This window comes from Rutilus rutilus (assembly GCF_951802725.1).
Source record: "Rutilus rutilus genome assembly, chromosome: 13".
NCBI classification, from domain to species: Eukaryota; Metazoa; Chordata; class Actinopteri; order Cypriniformes; family Leuciscidae; genus Rutilus; species Rutilus rutilus.
In genome coordinates, this window is record NC_140218.1 from 14,302,800 (window position 1) to 14,321,375 (window position 18,576).

The 18,576-nt window shown below is 38.4% G+C and overlaps 1 protein-coding gene across 2 annotated transcripts; it reads right to left on the reverse strand.

The window, feature by feature from the left end:
- Positions 1-297: 297 nt before the first annotated feature.
- On the reverse strand, positions 298-17,986 carry LOC311302440 (carbohydrate sulfotransferase 11). 2 transcript variants are annotated; one of them, XM_084428323.1, is made up of 3 exons: positions 17,509-17,986; positions 4,322-4,404; positions 298-2,892 (listed from the first exon to the last, which is right to left on the reverse strand). In XM_084428323.1, exons 1-3 carry the CDS (start codon positions 17,600-17,602, stop codon positions 2,047-2,049), a joined length of 1,023 nt encoding a protein of 340 aa, XP_084284449.1. In that variant the 5' UTR covers positions 17,603-17,986; the 3' UTR covers positions 298-2,046. The 2 variants fall into 2 exon arrangements, with proteins under 2 accessions (XP_084284449.1, XP_084284450.1); XM_084428324.1 differs by lacking the exon at positions 17,509-17,986 and adding an exon at positions 15,282-15,477 and having other exon boundaries at positions 1,901-2,892.
- Positions 17,987-18,576: the final 590 nt, after the last annotated feature.

The window sequence follows — 18,576 nt, forward strand, 5'->3', positions numbered from 1 at the left end:
CTTATATACCCCCTTGCAGAAGATGCAAATATTAATAATATTAACAAAATAATTAGGGATGCACCGATATGAAAAATTTGGCTCATACCGATAACCGATAATTCTTTATATCTGAAAGCCGATAACGCTATATTGACCGATAAATCTAAATCCAAATTTTATATATAATTTTTGAGCCTGATTACAAAAACAAAAGTCTCACCATTAAAAGTCCCAAGCACATAATTATAATGATGTTCTCATTATATTTTATGAACGCTATATGACAGTTTTGCTTTGCACTGAATTTTCCTTTTTGAAGTGATTCCAATCATATTTCAAGCAATTAAAAAACATCATGGTGAACAGTTTGCGTCAGAACTGTCTCAGCTGAAGGATAATTTTAATATACTTTAATATATCGGCGTGATATATTAGGTGAAGGTGAAAACATTCACTAATGCTCAAGATGGCAAAACGATGCATTAAGAGCCGAGATTCTGTTTTACGATTTTTTTATACTTCCCTTTAAAAGCTACATGAAATGTATACATGTTTCCCCGAAGAAAAAAATAAGTACAATTTACTCCGATCATCCAATTCAAAAAGTTTACACCCACCAGCTCTCAATGCATATTCTGCAAGGGGAATGCAAATTTATGAGCATAACTGCTGATGAGACTTTTTGTCTTTAGGAAATTCTGGATAATTCCAGTTCAACAATAAAATAGTGACTAACTGGCTAGATCGAAAATATTTCCCAACAAAGCATTTCCAAGAGCATTTTTGTTAGGCAATGTGGCACACAATGTGTGCACCAGGACATGTCTGCCTGTCGGACAAATTTTAGACTCATTCTCATTCTCTCTAAATATTTCATAACTATTTCAACCATAAAAAATTAGTCATTAGCCTTTTCCGTAGATAAAAAATATTAAGGTAATTTCCACCAAGTGCTAATGAACCACAATAACATTTCATAAAGTCATGAAAACTAGCAGGACTTTAAACTGTATTGTAGTGCACAGACACAAAAGGTAGATTTTTTCACACTTTAGGAGTTTGAAGGGATAGATAATCTTCTGCTGACTCAAACACATACTGGTACCTTACTAAAACCTTTATTGCACTTCAACCCTTATTACGAATTCATAAGATGAGTGTTTCCTCCCATGATCATGCTGATGTTTGACCTGCAATGCCCAGTGAGTAGTTAGCACCTCACCCTGCATCCATAGCTCAACAAGAGGCGCACTGATGAGGGTCTACCTTTCCCCAACCACAGCTATGCACTGTTTACTCAGCCCGTTGCATGCTAAATAAAGGGGTGACTCTGTGAGAACACCGTTTCATTCCAGATTAGCTAAACCGGCCAAGGTAGACAGCCTTGTCCAGTTTGCCACTGCAAGAGAAGTCTAAATTCATCCCTTACCCTCTGACTCTCTCCAATATATGACCAGCTAACTGATTGAAAATGTTGATGGTTTGTTACATTTAGACTTGGAAACTACCTTTGTGATTGGGGAGTGAGGTTATGGTCTGGAATCATATCCAGGGAATGTTAGAAAGGAGGCTTTGAGATCAGCCGCAAGGAATCTCTTCGAGATTAACGTTAAGGCCTTGCTGGTTCCAGTTCAAGAACAAAATCCACAATAAATATGCTATGTAAACAACACTATAAATATCAATTTGGGTGGTGAAAATTAAAGAAGATGAAACATTCATAGCATTCGTTCGTTGATGAAGAATCCCGCTTCACTTATCAACATTCAGAAGGACAAAGGCACATACTTGGAGCTCGGTGAAAAGGTTCCAAAGCCAAAGGAATTACAGACAGTATTTTGTGAACTTTTGGGATGGGAGGCAACACCCCTGCCAGCAGTAATCTGTTCACAGTGCTGAATTTCGCTTCAAGTGAGCGAGGGCAGCGCCATATTCAAGACGCATCCTCTACAGGTTCCCCCAGGCAGTTCACTTGAATCCGGACACAAGAGCAAAATTCAAACGTCTGTGCCCACAAGACATGTGCGCAAGATTTAGAATCAGTTGAAACACGCTCAAAAACCCTCATCTCAACTTCAAGTACGCCGGCACAGAGTAGTTAAAAAGCAAGAAGTCCATTCTGTAAAGATTGAAGAGTTTCTTCTGGTAAAACGGACTGATGTTGTCAAAGAACTTGGCAGCCATGTCGCCCGTGGTCCTGGTGCTCTTGGAGGTGGCTGGGAATTTCACCTCTCCTTCGGCATCTGCTAACTTCAGGATGTAGCGGGAATCTTGCGCAAGAGTCTCGTACTTGCCCACCACGTCGTAACGGATCAGGCAAGGGTGGCAGAGTGAGTGAACCCTTTCCCAGTGCTCATTAAACGGTTCCTCTCTCTGAGTCTGAGGGTCTACTAAATAATACACAAACTCCTCGAACGAGACGTCGTTGCCTTTTTCCAGTGCCTCAGCCTGGGGGTCGGCACGATGTCTCCTGATGATTTTGGTCCCGTAACGTTTATGAAAGGCTGTGTTGTAGCTACGGGTGAACTTGTTACGATAGGCCGAGACGAGTCTCTCGAAGGGTTCGCGCACAAAGACGAACTTCAGATATGTGCGCAGACGCTTGTTGATCTCGGCCGTTGAGTACTCCGAGAGTGAACGCAGGTTGCCCGCTACGTGAGCTACGTTGGCGGGAATAGCCAGCGGTTCACGGTAGCGCCCATCGCCTGTTAGCACCATCATTACACGCTTCCAGTTGGTGCATGCCACTTTGGGGACATAGCAATACAGTAGCTTGTGTTTATCGTCCACTATGAGGTGGCGGAGGTCCTCTGGGCCGAGTACGCGTCTTTTGTGGGTGTGGGTTTGACAGGTTTCCTCCAGTAGTTCCCTTCGACCCTGCAGAGTGGCCTGCACTGCAGACTTCTCCAGCTGGAGGACAGGAAAGAGTGGTATTAGAGGAAATAGAATGAAAAAAAAAAGTCACCACCATTTGATCCATGAAAGTCAAATGGGTTCAGAACAGAATTTCATATTTAGGTTAACTATTACTTTAAACCGAAAATCTTTTCTTCTGAAACTGAATGCAAGATTTCTTAACAGTGCAATTATGGAAACCACAAATTGCACGACATGTAAACACATGCATTTGTGTGACTTTTTATGATAAGACAGATGCTGTGTTTAGGGGAAGTTCTTGTGAAATCATGAGGCACATAGCAGTAATGGGAGGGTAACGGTTTTGCCTGGGGGATGATCCACAGATGGGTTTGATACAGGCAAGAATATAATAGGATTTGATGAGCTGGTAGTGATTCAACTAGATGGACCTTATCTAGACATTCCACTCAGACGTTTAAAAGCATGGTTCATCCAAAAATGAAAGATTTGTCATCATTTACTCACACATCATGTCATTCCAAGCCCGTGTGACTATTTTGTCCATAAAACACAAGAGCAGATGTTTAGCAGATCTGGGCTGTTTGTTTTTCATACAATAAAGTTACACAATGAAAAGTGTCTGTATGCATGGCTTCAAAAAACGTAAACGTCTGCGTTAATGCTTCTCATTTACTTTGAATGGGTGACGTCATGTGTTGCCGAATTGAATGGTGGGTTCCGTTGCGTCGCGTCACTGGCGTTGCTCGTGGAAAAAGTTGAAAAATGTTCAACTTTTCAAGCGCAAACGCGGGCATCAGCCAATCAGATTACCTATGCAAATACCCTAGCGCAGACGCTAGCCAATTGCGTTCATGCAACACTTGGAAAAGTAATGTGATTGGCTGTTGTCACTATGTCGAGTCAGCACCAAACAGACACGACCTCCGTCAAGCGTTGACGCAGACGCCCCGTGTCAATGCAGCGTTATAAGAATATATACACACAAGTCGTATGAACTACTCCTAATATACTATGTTTGCCATTTTGGAATTTGTCAGACCCAGTTTCTTTTCACTTTCATTCTTCAAAAATGTAATGGAAGTAAAAAAGATTTTAGATTTGGAAAAAACGTTTTTGTTTTTGTCAGTTGGTTTGCATGTGTCTTTATAAGATGATGATGTTAGGGGTAATTTGGGGAGAATTGAGCTCCTCCAGGAATGTAAGGTTGTTATTTTAGTAATTCGACTTCCACTGCTGTTAAAATCTGTCCCTTCAACAACAGGGGTCCGAGAAATGCACCCCGTCCTCTGTCAGTCAGCGCTATCCACCGAAATCATTTCATTTAAATTCGCTTTCAAAAGTATTATCAAGTTAATAATTGCATAACTTATTTAAGAATTATTTTATAATTTAATAAATAAATATTGAATAATTATTAGTCAACAACATTTCTATGATTTCAGCGGAAAAAAATACATACCTGGTCATTTTCTTGTAGTGTCTGCAAAGGACTTCTTCCTGATTTAACTTGGAAACTGTTCTGACCCGAAATCTGTTCAGAAGCTACAAGCACACAACAAAAACAAAATATGAGAAATGGCAACATAAAGTTAATGGCTCCATAAGCAGAACACAATGGATATATTAACTGATATTATAGTAACTTCAATAGACCAGAATATCATAGAGACCTATAAACCAGATAACATGCTAAAAAAGCCACACGTCTTTGCGCAGAGCAATGCCTTGGCAACCACCCACAACATCCCTGCATTCTGACGCCGAGTTTTGCTTGTTCGAGCATCATTTACATTTCTCCCAGAGAGTTTCTTTGGGGTTAAGAGACTCGTGACCTTGTGTTGCGAGAGCAGAGATCAAAGTGCTTTGTCTGAACGATCACGTTATTGAGCTATAAAAGATTAGAGCTGTTAATTCTGGGCATATGGGGAGCAGCGGGGATCGTGCTGGTACACAATTACTGCCTTCCCTGACTCCTGCACCTAGCTGATCAGCCATAAATTTCCTCCTTCACATTTGCATTCTCTATAGGAACAGTCTGTTCTCTTCAGTCCAAGCCACTTCCCCCCTTACTCCCCTTCCCACCTTACTCCCCTTCCCACCCATCACACACACACACACACACACACACACACACACACGCACACACACGCACACTCCTTCAGTCTGTGTTGGGCCCCTTACCACTAACGTAAGTGATTGGTTTTGCACATGTGCCAGCTAAGTCAAAGGGATACTTTAAATGCTCCAGCAAGTCTGGACACTGAGAGAGTAGAGTAAAACTTTTTTCTTTTTTTTTCTTTTTTGAGAAATGGTCAGTGAAAGATGTTTAAACCTCAAAAAAATGCTTATCGTAAATCTCAGGGGGACAAAAATGATGTACAAAATGTGTACAATGATGTGTGTAATTATAGCATTTTCTTGACCTATTTTGTAATTTTCTATCAATAAACAGAAAACCATCAAATTAAATGTATAGTATTGTGGGACACTGATAAATAATACATTAAGCAAACTGAATTTAAATTAAGTTAAAAAATGTTTTACCTCTAATGATTAAAAAGAATTAGTGGGACACCAAAGTGGCAAAAAGACCATAAAAAAGGACCATATGAGGATCAAATGGAAAATGGAAGGGAAAAAAAACCCTGATATAACATGGAAAAGGCAGAAAGAAGGAAATGGGGAGGGGGTTGAGTACATATACAGACCAAAACTTGTGCTATGAAAGCAGGCACTGATGGCTTTCCCAGCTTTTATATATCCTCATTATTCAATGAAAATGAATATAAGTCTGCAAATCCAACAAAATACATGTAATATCTACAGTGAAATCTAGCAGTCTCAATGTGCAGCTTTTCATTTTTGTTATTTATTTGACACTTGTAGTAAAGAGTGACCATGCAACATTTGCAAGTGAAATGCTTAGTTTGTAATGTAGGTCCATTATAAACAAGATAAGTTTTCACAATCAAACGAGAAGTCTCGCAGGCTACAGTTTCAGGACAGTTTTCAGTTTTTTTTTTATGTATTAGCAGTATACTATTTTGTAGCACTTACTATTCAATTATGTATTTATTCTATTATTTTTTAATTAATATAGCCTATTGTCCTAAACAACCCAAAACCCAAACATACCCATTGGTAAACACGCTCTTTTAGAAATATTTAACCTAATTTGTTTCAATATATGAGTCACTATATTCTGGTTTTCTTGGAAAGGTAGACTATTTCCTGTGTATGTGGGAGACTTCAATTCATTAGTACATACTAATGTGTGACTGACACACTTAAAGGGATAGTTCACCCGAAAATGTTGTCATCATTCACTCACCCACATGTTGTTCAAAACCTGTATGAGTTTCTTTCTTCTGTTTAACACAAAAGAAGATATTTTAACGAATGTTGGTAACCAAACAGTTGACGGCACTCATTGACTTCTAGTATTTTTTTTTTAATACTATGGAAATTAATGACTACCGTTAACTGTCTGGTTACCAACATTCTTTAAAATATCTTCTTTTGTGTTCAACTCATAAGGGTTTTGGATCAACTTGAGGGTGAGTAAATGACAAACTTTTCGTTTTTGGGTGAACTATCCCTTTAACAATGTGCAGTAGCCTAAACGGTAAAATAATAGCTCTACAAACTTGCGTGTTTATTAATACGTTAATAAATTAAAATAATTTGAAAACAAATACCAGTTTACAACATCCAGCAGCACAATGAACTGTTTTTGCACAGCCTTATAATAACTGGAGACTGCTGAAACCAAAAGCCTCAAATATTCAAGTTTAAAATAGTCGCCCCTGCTCTTACGTTAAAAATAAGCTGGAGAGATAATTAAAAATGACTCATTTCCGTATGTATAGTGTTTGCATCTGTTTGTTTTAAGTTTGAATCATATCTCCGTTGTTGAAGTAGAATTGGCTAGTGGCGCTGTCACCCCCCAAAAATAATGCGCAAAGAAATGTGCTCCTGAAACTACAGCCTCCGGTATTGCTGGAATATAGTATTGAATCAAACAGCTGGAGCGCTAAACAACTAGTTGAATCATAGCCTGAACAGCTAGGTCACTTATAAGCCCTGTATAATTAGGTTGCAAAATTTAGGCATGTGATTGTGAATATAAATGAATTCAGTCATGAAGTTGTTGCTTGGTGACCTTCCAGGAGCATCTAGTCATATACCTTAATTAATAATCCTGATTGCTTAATTCGCCTGATGATTAGCACCCACCCAACAACGTCTGCCTTTCAGCAAACAGACCCGAGTGTGAGTGAATGTCACAAAAAATGTTAGCGTAAAGCCTTGTATGTGAGCATCACAGCTCAATGTGTCACGTGCACATAACCACATGTGCATATTTTATATCAAATATTTAAAATACTCCTACCTGTTGCAAACACCATAAGAGCTCATATTTATGACCTGACAACAGATAATTGATAATTGAACAGATAACAGATAATGCACTTAAATAGTGGTGTACAAACTAAGGCATAAAAAAAGGAACTATATAATGTTACTCAACGCCACAATTTGATGTCTGTGCCAAGTACAATCATATCAGAGCTGCCATCGCAAAACTATGCCTTCACAAGATATTTGTAATCATAAACTTCAGCTGATAATCATTTTTAAAAGGAAGTGTGTGCAAGAGGCCGTTAGAGGCAGTCTGATTCACAACCACAGAAAGACGTGAACTTCCTCTTGTGATTTTTTTTTTAAAGGAACAGAGTAACCTATAGAGTAATTTGCTTGAAGAACAAGACAGATGAAATGAAATGATGACAAGACAATACAGTATCACCCAAATGAGTTCCTCAAAAAAGCATTGAATGACTCCCAAAGGTGGGCAATGAGGTCTCTTTTTTAAAAGTTGTTAGTATGCACTGAGTAAGGTTCCTCACGTCAACTGAGGCCAGGCGGCAACAACAAAGGTTGTTTGCTGGAATGCTACACAGGCTTGTGGCCATTTATGTTGGCCTGTGAGGGTTTACAGAGGACAACACTCAAATCAGCAGGCTTTTATCAAAAGTTCGCAAGGTAATGGGCAGGAAGCCCTCATGCGGCGCAGCGACTGTGCTCGCTTACTAATCGAATTCTGCTCAGCCTCGTGTGGAGAGAGTTTTTTGTTCTCTGAGGTGACTTTTGAGTTTTTGTTTTACTCCCGAAATCAAATGATTTATCTACTCAATTGTCTTCACAGCTGGTGCTCTCGCCCATATAGTCTAAATATAATTAGGCTGCGGTATTGGAAACACATTCAAATGACTTTGAGGATCATGTTTCTCTGGTTGAAACTACACTGGAAACAGAAGAGCTTATGCTTCCTGGATGTTGTGCTGTAAGGAAGCATCATATGTGTCATGAAACCCATCAGAAGTGAAACAAAACACAATGAGGGTGTTTCATAAGCTGTTCTCATATTTTGTCTCATACACTTTTCCCCAGAAAACGCTACTTCAAAAAAAAAAAACGCAATTTCCAGTAATATAATAAGATGTAACCACAAAAAAGCAGATCAAACTGACTTAGTGACTTCTGTGTTTGCCTTGTTTTCTCCACCGTTTTACTATAGTTTGTCAGTGTCCTCTTTTGTACTTGGTAGGGCTCAAACTTGGTGTTTTGTGTATCATATAGCAGCACAACACTGACCACATTTGTAAGTTTTAAGGAAGTTTTTTTTTTTTTTATAATAATAATGAAATAACCGTTTTTAAAATATTTTCTATCTGAATATATTTTAAAATGTAATTTATTCCTGTGATATATAAAGCTGAATTTTCAGCATCATTACTCCAGTCTTCAGTGTCACATGATCCTTCAGAAATCATTCTAATATGCTGATTTACTGCTCAAGAGACATTTCATATTATTAATATTAACTTTGTTGAAAACAACGAAGATGACCAGCATTTATTTAAAAAATAATTTGTCACTTTTGATTTAAAGGTACACTAAGTAATTATTTTTTATTCAAAATGAACATTTAAATGAGGCAGTAGGCTATATCATAATTTTTTAATCATACTCTTATTCATGGTGAGCCTAGTTTATATATGAGATCTGACGGAATGGTTTTCACGGGAAATTGCGTACATGCGTCAGTCGCCCGTGCGTGTCTCGTCATCTGTGAATAGAGAAATGTTTCTCCTGCTACTTTTGAAACGTGTCTGGTGTGTGAGTAAGTATCAGAGGTTAGTTATCACAATGAGCAAAAAAGGTTGACACGGAGCAGCTAAATCTCAAACCTCCAGGGAATCACCCCTTTAAAAAAAAATGACAAACAGAGGAGAGTCTACTGGTAAAAAGAGAGCGCGACAGAGCTCGTAATAAAACAAGAATCAACATTGGCTTGGCTTTAAGGAGATGGCAAAAACGGAGGGATTTGAAATGTTGTAAAAGCTATTTTTTGTAACGTTTTACAAAAACGTGGAATTGGCGAGCAAGGAATTGTATTGAACATATACATTTACGTATGTTGCTCCCTAACAGAGTTTATTGTAAAGCATTATGAAAGGTCATATTTATCCGCAGTCATGCAGAGCCTTGTTGATTTAAGGTATTAATGTCTTTTAAAAAAACTTCTACTGTAAAATCCTGTCGGGCTTAGGCCATCCTTAAAAATATTCTTGTTTGCCGTAACCCGACCGACCCTGTCAATTTAGTACCGACCCAATTATTTATTTATTTTCCCTTTCAGTCCGACCGACTTGCCGGTTGTAAACTTGCGTTAAGACCTACAGATTTTTTTTTAACTCTTCAAACAACTAATACAAATGCAATAAAATAATATTAGTTATTAAGTATTGTGAATATAAATTGCCTAGACCTACATACAAACATAAGCTACGTTCTTTCTTTTAAATAAAAACCCGTGGCGCGTCATCTATGATTATGTTTACACCATTGGTTAACCGTTAACGCATGTCACACTACTGCCTGCAAGCTAAGTTTGCTTCGTTTCATTCACTGTCAATGGTTCGCGCTTGGTAATGATGGCTGCGGCTTTACTCTAAAGATTATTTCATTTTTATATGTTGTTGAATATAGTTTATTAAAAAATAAACATGCGAGAGCGTGTTATAGGCTATATGTCATGTTTTAGTCAGATATGACGACGCTACTGCAACACGCATTGCCGCAGATGAGAAGCTGAGCATCAACGTGCAAACTATCGCAAATCAAAGTGAAAGTAAGTCGCTGACGCTTAACACACAATCATCATCATTAAATGTAAAGAAACGAAATGATCTTACCAGGGCTGTTTCCGCTTTCTCTTATTGCGGGCTTTGATTCAGAAATTTTAGCTGATGATAAATAATGTAGTCATAACTGTTGCTTTCGGTGACGTGCACTCCATTAAATCTACATATAGCGGTAATTGAAGATCGGATTTATATCCGCAAAAAAACAACACACATTTAGCCTATGTAACCAGGTGTAAATGGAATCGTTTTGATAAATCAGATTGCAATCCGATCTGAGAAAACGCATGAAGTGGCCTGGTGTAAACAGCCCTTAGAAAAATGTAAAAAAATGTCACCTAATGTCACCCGACACTGATTTTTTTTTTTTAAATGAAAAAATATATACTTTTTTATATTATTTGTGTTATATATAAAAAAATATAGTCCGACCTACCGACCCTTTTTTTCTTTTTTTTTGCTGTTACTGCAAACCAAAATATTTTTAAGGATGGCCTTAACATTTCTTTTAATGTCTATAGTTTTTAAAACCATAGTTTTATTTAATTGAATCGCCATATAGAGCTATCTTTGTTTGGACATGCACAGATATGAATGAATGTTCAATTAAAGTGGACATTCTGATTAAGCAGCTGGGTGCTGCAAAATAAAGGCAGCTATGAAAAGTTAAAGGTAGGGTAGGCAATTTCAGAGAGGCCAGAAATAACAAGCTATAGCCTTGACAGCATGAGATCTGCCAATGCCACACCTCCTCCAAAACACGTGAACGCAAACAGCAGATTCTGCAAAGCGTCACGAGACAGTGTTAAATTACCTCATGTCTCAAAGCACATAATATAACAAGAAAGATGAGCGTAAACAACTTACAGAGCTCTTACTTGTACCACCTGACTGCTGCAGATTCATTTAGCCGTTGATAGTGTTGACATAGAAACGCATAACTCATAATTACAGTTACGACATGGCGTGAACGCAGCATAAACTCGTCGTTTTGGTTCAGGAAGAACTGTAAAAGGCTGCTGTTTGTTTGTGGTGCTCGGTGACTCAGTCGACAACTCTGCATAGCTTCATGAAACGCGCTGATGACGTGTGATGTCTGCATGAGCATGTGCACAGAGGTATGGAAATACATATGTTGAGAGGCAGGTAGGACATCCTATCATTGCATTCGGACCAAATCCAAAGATTGGATGAAAATCGTTTGGTCCTGGGACTTCCACATAAGATATATGTACATGTTTTTAATATTTAGACCCCTTCTATTATTGATTGCTATCAGGATGTGAAGAGTTTCAACTAGTATAACAAAACATGTTTATATATAAAAAGAAATTGCCTACCCTACCTTTAAGATATGAAGGAAACACATTTTTAAGCAAGAAAGAACATGACTGAGAATTACTGATTTGATTAAATTACTGTGCAAAATTACTAAAATGCCTATGCTGAAATTCTAATGAATACCTACAGCGACCTGTTTCTGTAAAAAGTAGCTTTACTTACCATAAAGTGTTCTTAGGGAAGAAGTGAATAGTTATCTGACTAGAGCAATCATTTTCCTTTCTGCCCCAAGCACACTAAAGGAAGTAGAACTCCAGTGGGGGCCTTAATAGCCTATGTCATAAAGCAAAATCTATTACAGAATGAAGAATGTGCTTAGTCAGAGATTTGGATAGAGTTAGGTCCACTCATAGTGGCCCAGCATGTCGTACTGTACAGTATTCCATTCATAGCAATGGTTTTACTCTCATTAAGATGAATTTGAGAAGAGAGAAAGAGATGCATATGATATGAAAAGCTGAAGAAAGACCGTACTTCTCTGAGCCTCTTTGTGAGGGTGTCACTCTATCCCTGACTAACATAGAGCCGTGACTGTTCATCCCAAATCCCAAAATTCCATTTAAGGCAGGAAATTTCCCTTTATTTATTAAAAGAACGCAGCCTTTTTCTCCTTCCCAGTCCTGAAGAGTGAAAAAATTACCAAAACAAAAGAGAAGATATAACAAACTTGCAACCCTCAAGCTCTTCTACATCAAGGAATTGCCTTATATCCAAACGAGTGCCATGGTTTGGCAATCAAACAATCTGTTTAAGTCACCTAGCATGATTTGTTTATTCCATCCAAATCTCTGACTGCTTAAAATCTGTTTTGGCTGTCTGAAAGGAAGAGCGAAGGATTGGGAGAGCTGGCGGATACTGACCAATGCCCCGGCAGCACGTTAAATCAAAAGCATCTTGCGCGCAGTTCCTCATAAAATATAAAACAGGTCCATTTGGGAAACTTGGCCCTGTAGAGCAGTACGGCTCCCAGAGTTATGTCATTATATGGGTAACCAGCATTGGCTGATGATGCTATACCAAACACGTGTGCCTGTAGGATCCAGTCAGAAAGTGCTGAAAGTTTATTTATCTGTGCAAGAGGGCATCTGCAAATTGTATCATGCTTTGCACATAGGATCAAGGATCTAATTACAAAGGGTTTGTTGTTGTAGAAACAAAATTTCTGTCATCATTTACTGACCCAAGTGTTAATTCAAACTGTATGACTTTCTTTCTTCAGTGGAAAACAAAATAACTGTTTCACTGCATGGACAAACAGTCTGAGACATCCTTAAAAAATTATTATTTGTGTGTGTGTGTGTGTGTGTGTGTGTGTGTGTGTGTGTGTGTGTGTGTGTGTGTGTGTGTGTTCTTGTAGAAGAAGCAAAGCTCTACAGTTTAGAAACAACATGAAGGGGAGTAAAAAATACTTTTCAGTTGAACTACCCCTTCAAATCTGTTGTTAAATACAGGTTTTCAGTCCTTGGATTATAGTCCCTGGGGTGATTTATTCCAAAATCGATAAGGCTGATGCCAACCTGGGCGAGCATAATCACTCCAATTCACTACAACTAGAGTGTAAAATGAGTAAAAGACACGTAAACAATTTAGGAAACAATTTAGGCTGCATTACTGGAGAAAATCCAAATCCAAAATCCAATTTGACCTTCAATCACTTCATAATGTGACTCAATTTTCAAGGATCAAAGACAGTTTCGCTTCTAGGCATCTGGAGTAATGGACTTCATAAACTTTTCTAACAGGCCAACGTAAGAGCATTGGAGGTTTGCTTGATGGTAAAGAACGAGCTTATGTTTTCTGGCATGCGGTATAAATGCTACGCAACAAATTTTCCGTGAACAAATTAATCCTGTAGCCCTGTATAATTTGTCGCCCAGTCGGTTGTCAGACAACTGTCGTGACCCATTTCATTGCTGCAATAAAAAATTGTGACAATCAACAATGCCTAAAACTAATTTACCTTTTTAAATATGCTGTTTTTACCACAGCAAACTGTAAGGGAGCTGAGTAAAACGATCGACTGAGATTAAGCAGACTGTCTATGTCAACTGAACAAGCAAAAAAGAAGTGTGACGTGTGGTGAAGTCAGCAGCATGAGCAGCAGTAACTGATGGTGGTCAGATAAGCGATGAAACTGCTGCACATTCAGCAGATGCAGTATTAACCTTTACCAGAAGAGAACGAGCCTTTAAAAGGACTATATAAGGACAGAGACATCTTCTTAGTTTCAAACTGCCCACAGTGGAGCTGAGGGCAAAGAAATGACCCTCACTTTATTGAAAATGTTCAAAGGTCTTTTGACAAAAGCGCACCCAAGGTCCAGTTGAGTATCTGATCTGTGCACTGACTCACAAACACTTACTGCACAGAAAGGGAAGGAGCTCCATATGTTTCTCATGGACAAACCGCTAAACTTGTATTAGTTGCACCTCACAGATTGCCTTTTGGCTGCATGGACAAGTTTTCTTGATGTTGGCTTCAGGTAAAAAGAAGCAGATCAGCAGAAGAATGAGGGGAAATTCAATATTCGATAATTAAACAACTTTCCTATTGCGAACTTGATCACAGAATAAATGCGCCAACACACAAGGACAGTTACCAAGCGGTTTCGTGAAGAAACATACATAAACAGAAAATCCATTTTAAGGTAATTACTGATTGCTGCTGCGAGTTTTAGGCCAAGACACCGACAGAGCACTACTTTTAAGATCACTTGTATCAGCTCTTTTTACTGGAACCACTAGGAGGACACAGTGGTATATAGTATAGCCAAACTTCCTGTGAAGTGTGTGTGACCCTGTGAACACTGAAGAGGTGTGGCGCAGCGAATATCTATCCATGAGCCAAACAAGAAAAGCTTTAAGCAAATAATGCACAGAATTAACACTCATTGGGTCTTATTCACTAATCAAATATTTCAAAATCATGAATAATAAGATGTTAATAATAAAACAAATATATAGTAATATAGTAACTTATACTTTCAAAATATTGCACGCTAATAATTATACAGTTAGAAATATAGTTTTAAGTTTTAAGCTTGATCACATGTCTAAACCTATCTAAAAGTTTCCTCAGAATAGCCTGGATTCATCTACATTTGAATGAGAATAAGAACAATTCTACGTGCATAAACATGTTAATCCGGTGGGAATTTGTTTCTGTGAGCACCTAATTTGTACGCACTTATTAGTGAATGAGAGCCATTGAGATAAGCGTCTTCAATAATGCAGGTGTGAACATCCACAAACACCTGTTAAGTAGAGACAAATGAAGGATCACATGATGTTCTTTTGCCATAGTCAAACTATTTGCCTCTGGCAGGAGAATTCTTAAGGGTCAAATCCTGAACTATTCTTGAGAAGCTATTTAACTGCATACTAACAAGCCTAAACAAGAACGGTTCAATGGAGCCAAATCTAGTCAGGGGAAGTGGATTATTCATTTAATTTTTTAAAAAAGGGCAACGCCAAATTGACGCCAGCCTTGCAATCTTGGCTGTATAATAACATTTTCACCAAACAATCTGAACTTGGCTCTAGTCTATGTCTCCCAGGCAAAGGGAGAGGTTTAGTTTGCAAAATAAATAGAAAAAAGATTAGCTATTATCACTACCAGGTTATGTTCAAAGACTTTCATAATTCACAGGAGACTAACCATAACGTAGATATATTTTGTAGTGACATACTTCACCACTTCATGCTGTTTCTGATTTTGTCCAGATGGACTTCATACTCATAAATTACTGTCGCAGCACAGGTTTACCTCCATACCCTCTCATGAATGCAAGTAATGAGTGGGTGAAAAATCAGATATGGTCATATGAGGCCAATCCCAAAACTCTGGGACAAAGTCAAAGCCACTGACCTTTAATTCCCCCTTCTTCTCTAATCTCATGCTGTCCTTCTTCAAGGTGATCCGTTTCTCTCGGAGGCATCAGGGGAAAGGTTTAAAAGGTTTTGGAATGCCCCAGAGTCTCCCAGTGGGGGCCTTCCAAACATTCCACGGGTAGTTTTTCTCTCCGTCTGCTTTGTTTCCAGTGGGTTTGAACAGTCTTTTTTGTTCGCTGTTCTAAACAGGCTGAAGCCTACACATGTGCACTCTGAGGACAGTCTGATGTCCTTTCTTGTATGTCAGAGGAACTGCCATTATGTCTATGTTATCTAAACTTTATCTACCTAAGCTTGTCAAATGGAAGTGATGACAATGCACTAAATCGTTATTTCAATCAGACAGTCATTGCTTAAGATCTCCCTGGTTCCCTTTAAGTCTTTTAAAAGTGTTTTGAAGAGTGGTTTTCAACCGGTGGACTGTGAAGAAATATTGGGAGAGAAGGGATACTGTGCTAAATTCAACTAACTACATAACTGTAAGCAGCTGGGACACTAAAACAAAGAGGCTTAAATTCCCCACGAAATCAAAATTGAAGTTTTTTTGGGCTTTTAGTATGAATCTGTTAGCCTCACTATTAAGTAAGTGTGCTCCAAAACAATGACAAAATTTGCATTTAGAAGACATAAGCGTTCAAAGCGTACAGTCCCTCACTTCCGCCAATATGAATCAATGATTGTGATGACATCACGCTTTTCATCAGATTTTCTGTCCAATCAAATGCCCCCTATATTATAAATAGACGCTAACGTTGATGGCTGTCATTTTTTCACACAATTACTATTTTCTACATGGTGAATGGCACATAGTGCACTGTTCAGACAGTGTAAAAATGCTTTCCATTGGGGCGAATGAAGTCTGGTTTCACGTTAGTGTCACTCAGTCAGTCTGCTCCGGTCTAGAGACACAATGGCACAGAGCGGATTATATGCGCGAGACCAGAAAACTAATCAGACCCATTGAATTCTGCACAGAATGCTATATTTTAAAGCGATATGGAGGAGATTATGAGGAGAAACGGTTAGGAAACTGCAGCTTTACAGAGCTCAATGGCTCTGGCTGAGCTGTGATATAAGTGAAATGCTATTAGCTATTTAAAAAAAGGGGAGGAGCTGCTTGATATGTCCCGCCCTGCCTTCCTGTTTCAGTGGAAATGACGTTAACACAATGCTGCGCGTTTCAAGACACTTCAGTAAACCTTTAACTTTGTTTTTTCATGGATTGGCCCTTTTGGGGTTCAAACTAGCAATCATTCAACAACCAACTTAGATCTTTAACCAACACACCCCTTATGTAAACACTTAATAACCCTGATCAGACCAAAGGAAAATAACAACCTTCCTTGATGGCACTGACCCCAGATATTTAGGATGTCCAGACCTGGGAGGAGCTATGGGTCAAAATGCGCTTGAAACATTGTTGCCCACAGTTATTGTTAAAAAAACGGTGCATGTCATCACTGAACGAATTAATTTAGGATGTGGTCGTGACCCGTTACAAGTTGTAACCTTCATTTGGCTGGTGAAACAAGTTGAAACAAGCATCTAACTTCCTTTCTTTTGGGGATTGATTGACAGAATTAGCTGTACACCAATTAAAATGTTTACTATAATTGTAGCAGTCTTTACTCAATCTCAAACTAAATTTAAGTAGACATCAATTTGTATGATCTCATTCGTACATTTCTGTAGGATCTGCTTACGCCCCAATGACAGACACATTGTTAAACTGCTAATGAAATTGGATGTTGCATAGCTTATTACTATATTATAAGCATCATATACTGAATATATGATTATTTGGGATGTTCTCTAAATGCTTTATTGTAATTAATGTGTCAGTTCATTTGTTGACTGCATCCAATAACCTAAATTAGCTACTGTAGCCTATATAACATTTACAAAGAACAATTGAAAAGCGTTTCAGCATGTTTAAATAAAATTCAAAACCAAATCTGGTGTTGATAAAACTGACATACGATTTAATGAGTCAAACCATTGACACCGGATTATACGAATAGTAAATGTCAGAATGAGACGGGTTCTTGGTTCAAAGATTCGGAGAAACGCTCGGACCGATTCAGTCTGATTTGCGAACAAATTGTTCAGACCGGTTTTGTGAACCGGCTCATTTAAAAGATCCGACTCAAATGAACAAATCCATTATGAATTAGACTTCGCTACTTCAGTAATAGGCAACTCACCTGATCTTGAGATGTTCTGGATGTATAATATGAGAATGAAAAACGACCCGACGCATGTCGCCAGAAACACCCGACCCACTTTGGGCTTTATCATTCTGAGACTCCTCTAAAGGACGATGCCCGACTCTCGCCCGGCGACAGAGGTCCACGAAGGGCTGAAGAACAATCCTAAAAGCGTCTGTCCAGCGGGTTCCTCATTTTAGAGTGAAACAACATATTTGCAGTCCAAATACAACTCCGTGAAAACTAATTCTGATACACGTTTCATCCGAGGCAGCCCGCTTGTCTACTGGAGAACAAACCGCTTTATAGTTGGGTGTTACACGAACCATTGATTCACCTAAAAAACTTTACAGGTCCAACTCTGTTTCATCGAGCCGTCGCTTCCCACGCGGTCCCCGTCAACTACGCATACATTCCATTGAACATCTACATGTCTTCTGTACGTCACATGTTGCTGTTGTCAGTTGAATTCAACAACTTCCCTTAAACATGGAGGGCATTGTATCAAACTTTCGGGCATGACGTCACGCCCACCAGCATCTAGCTGAGTGCCCAGGGGCCCCTGGATGTGACGCAACGACTGGAACCCCTCTGAAGTGAGAACGTTTTGTAACGTTGCTGAACGAAACCAAAAAAAAAAATCTTTTCAGATTTAAAAAGTAAATGTAAATTCGCTTTATATTTCACTTTTATGACTTTAAAGAATAAATGTCTAATCTATCTATCTATCTATCTATCTATCTATCTATCTATCTATCTATCTATCTATCTATCTATCTATCTTTTTTTTTTATCTCAGAACTTTCGATGTGATAATCCGGCACTTTTATAAATGTGTCTAGTTCTAAAATACCATACATTATGTGTCAAAAGTGATTTTTGTACAAATAATGTATGTTTAGTGACATCTGGTGGAAAAGACAGGAACATTCTGACTGATTCTCTTATCTCTAATAACTTTTAAGACTAGTCTGAGACTAGGGTCTTCAAACTTCAAGAACTCCTTCATTGATGAACAGACAGAAGCTGTTACACACTGCATAAAATTGAGTGTTGCATTTCAAA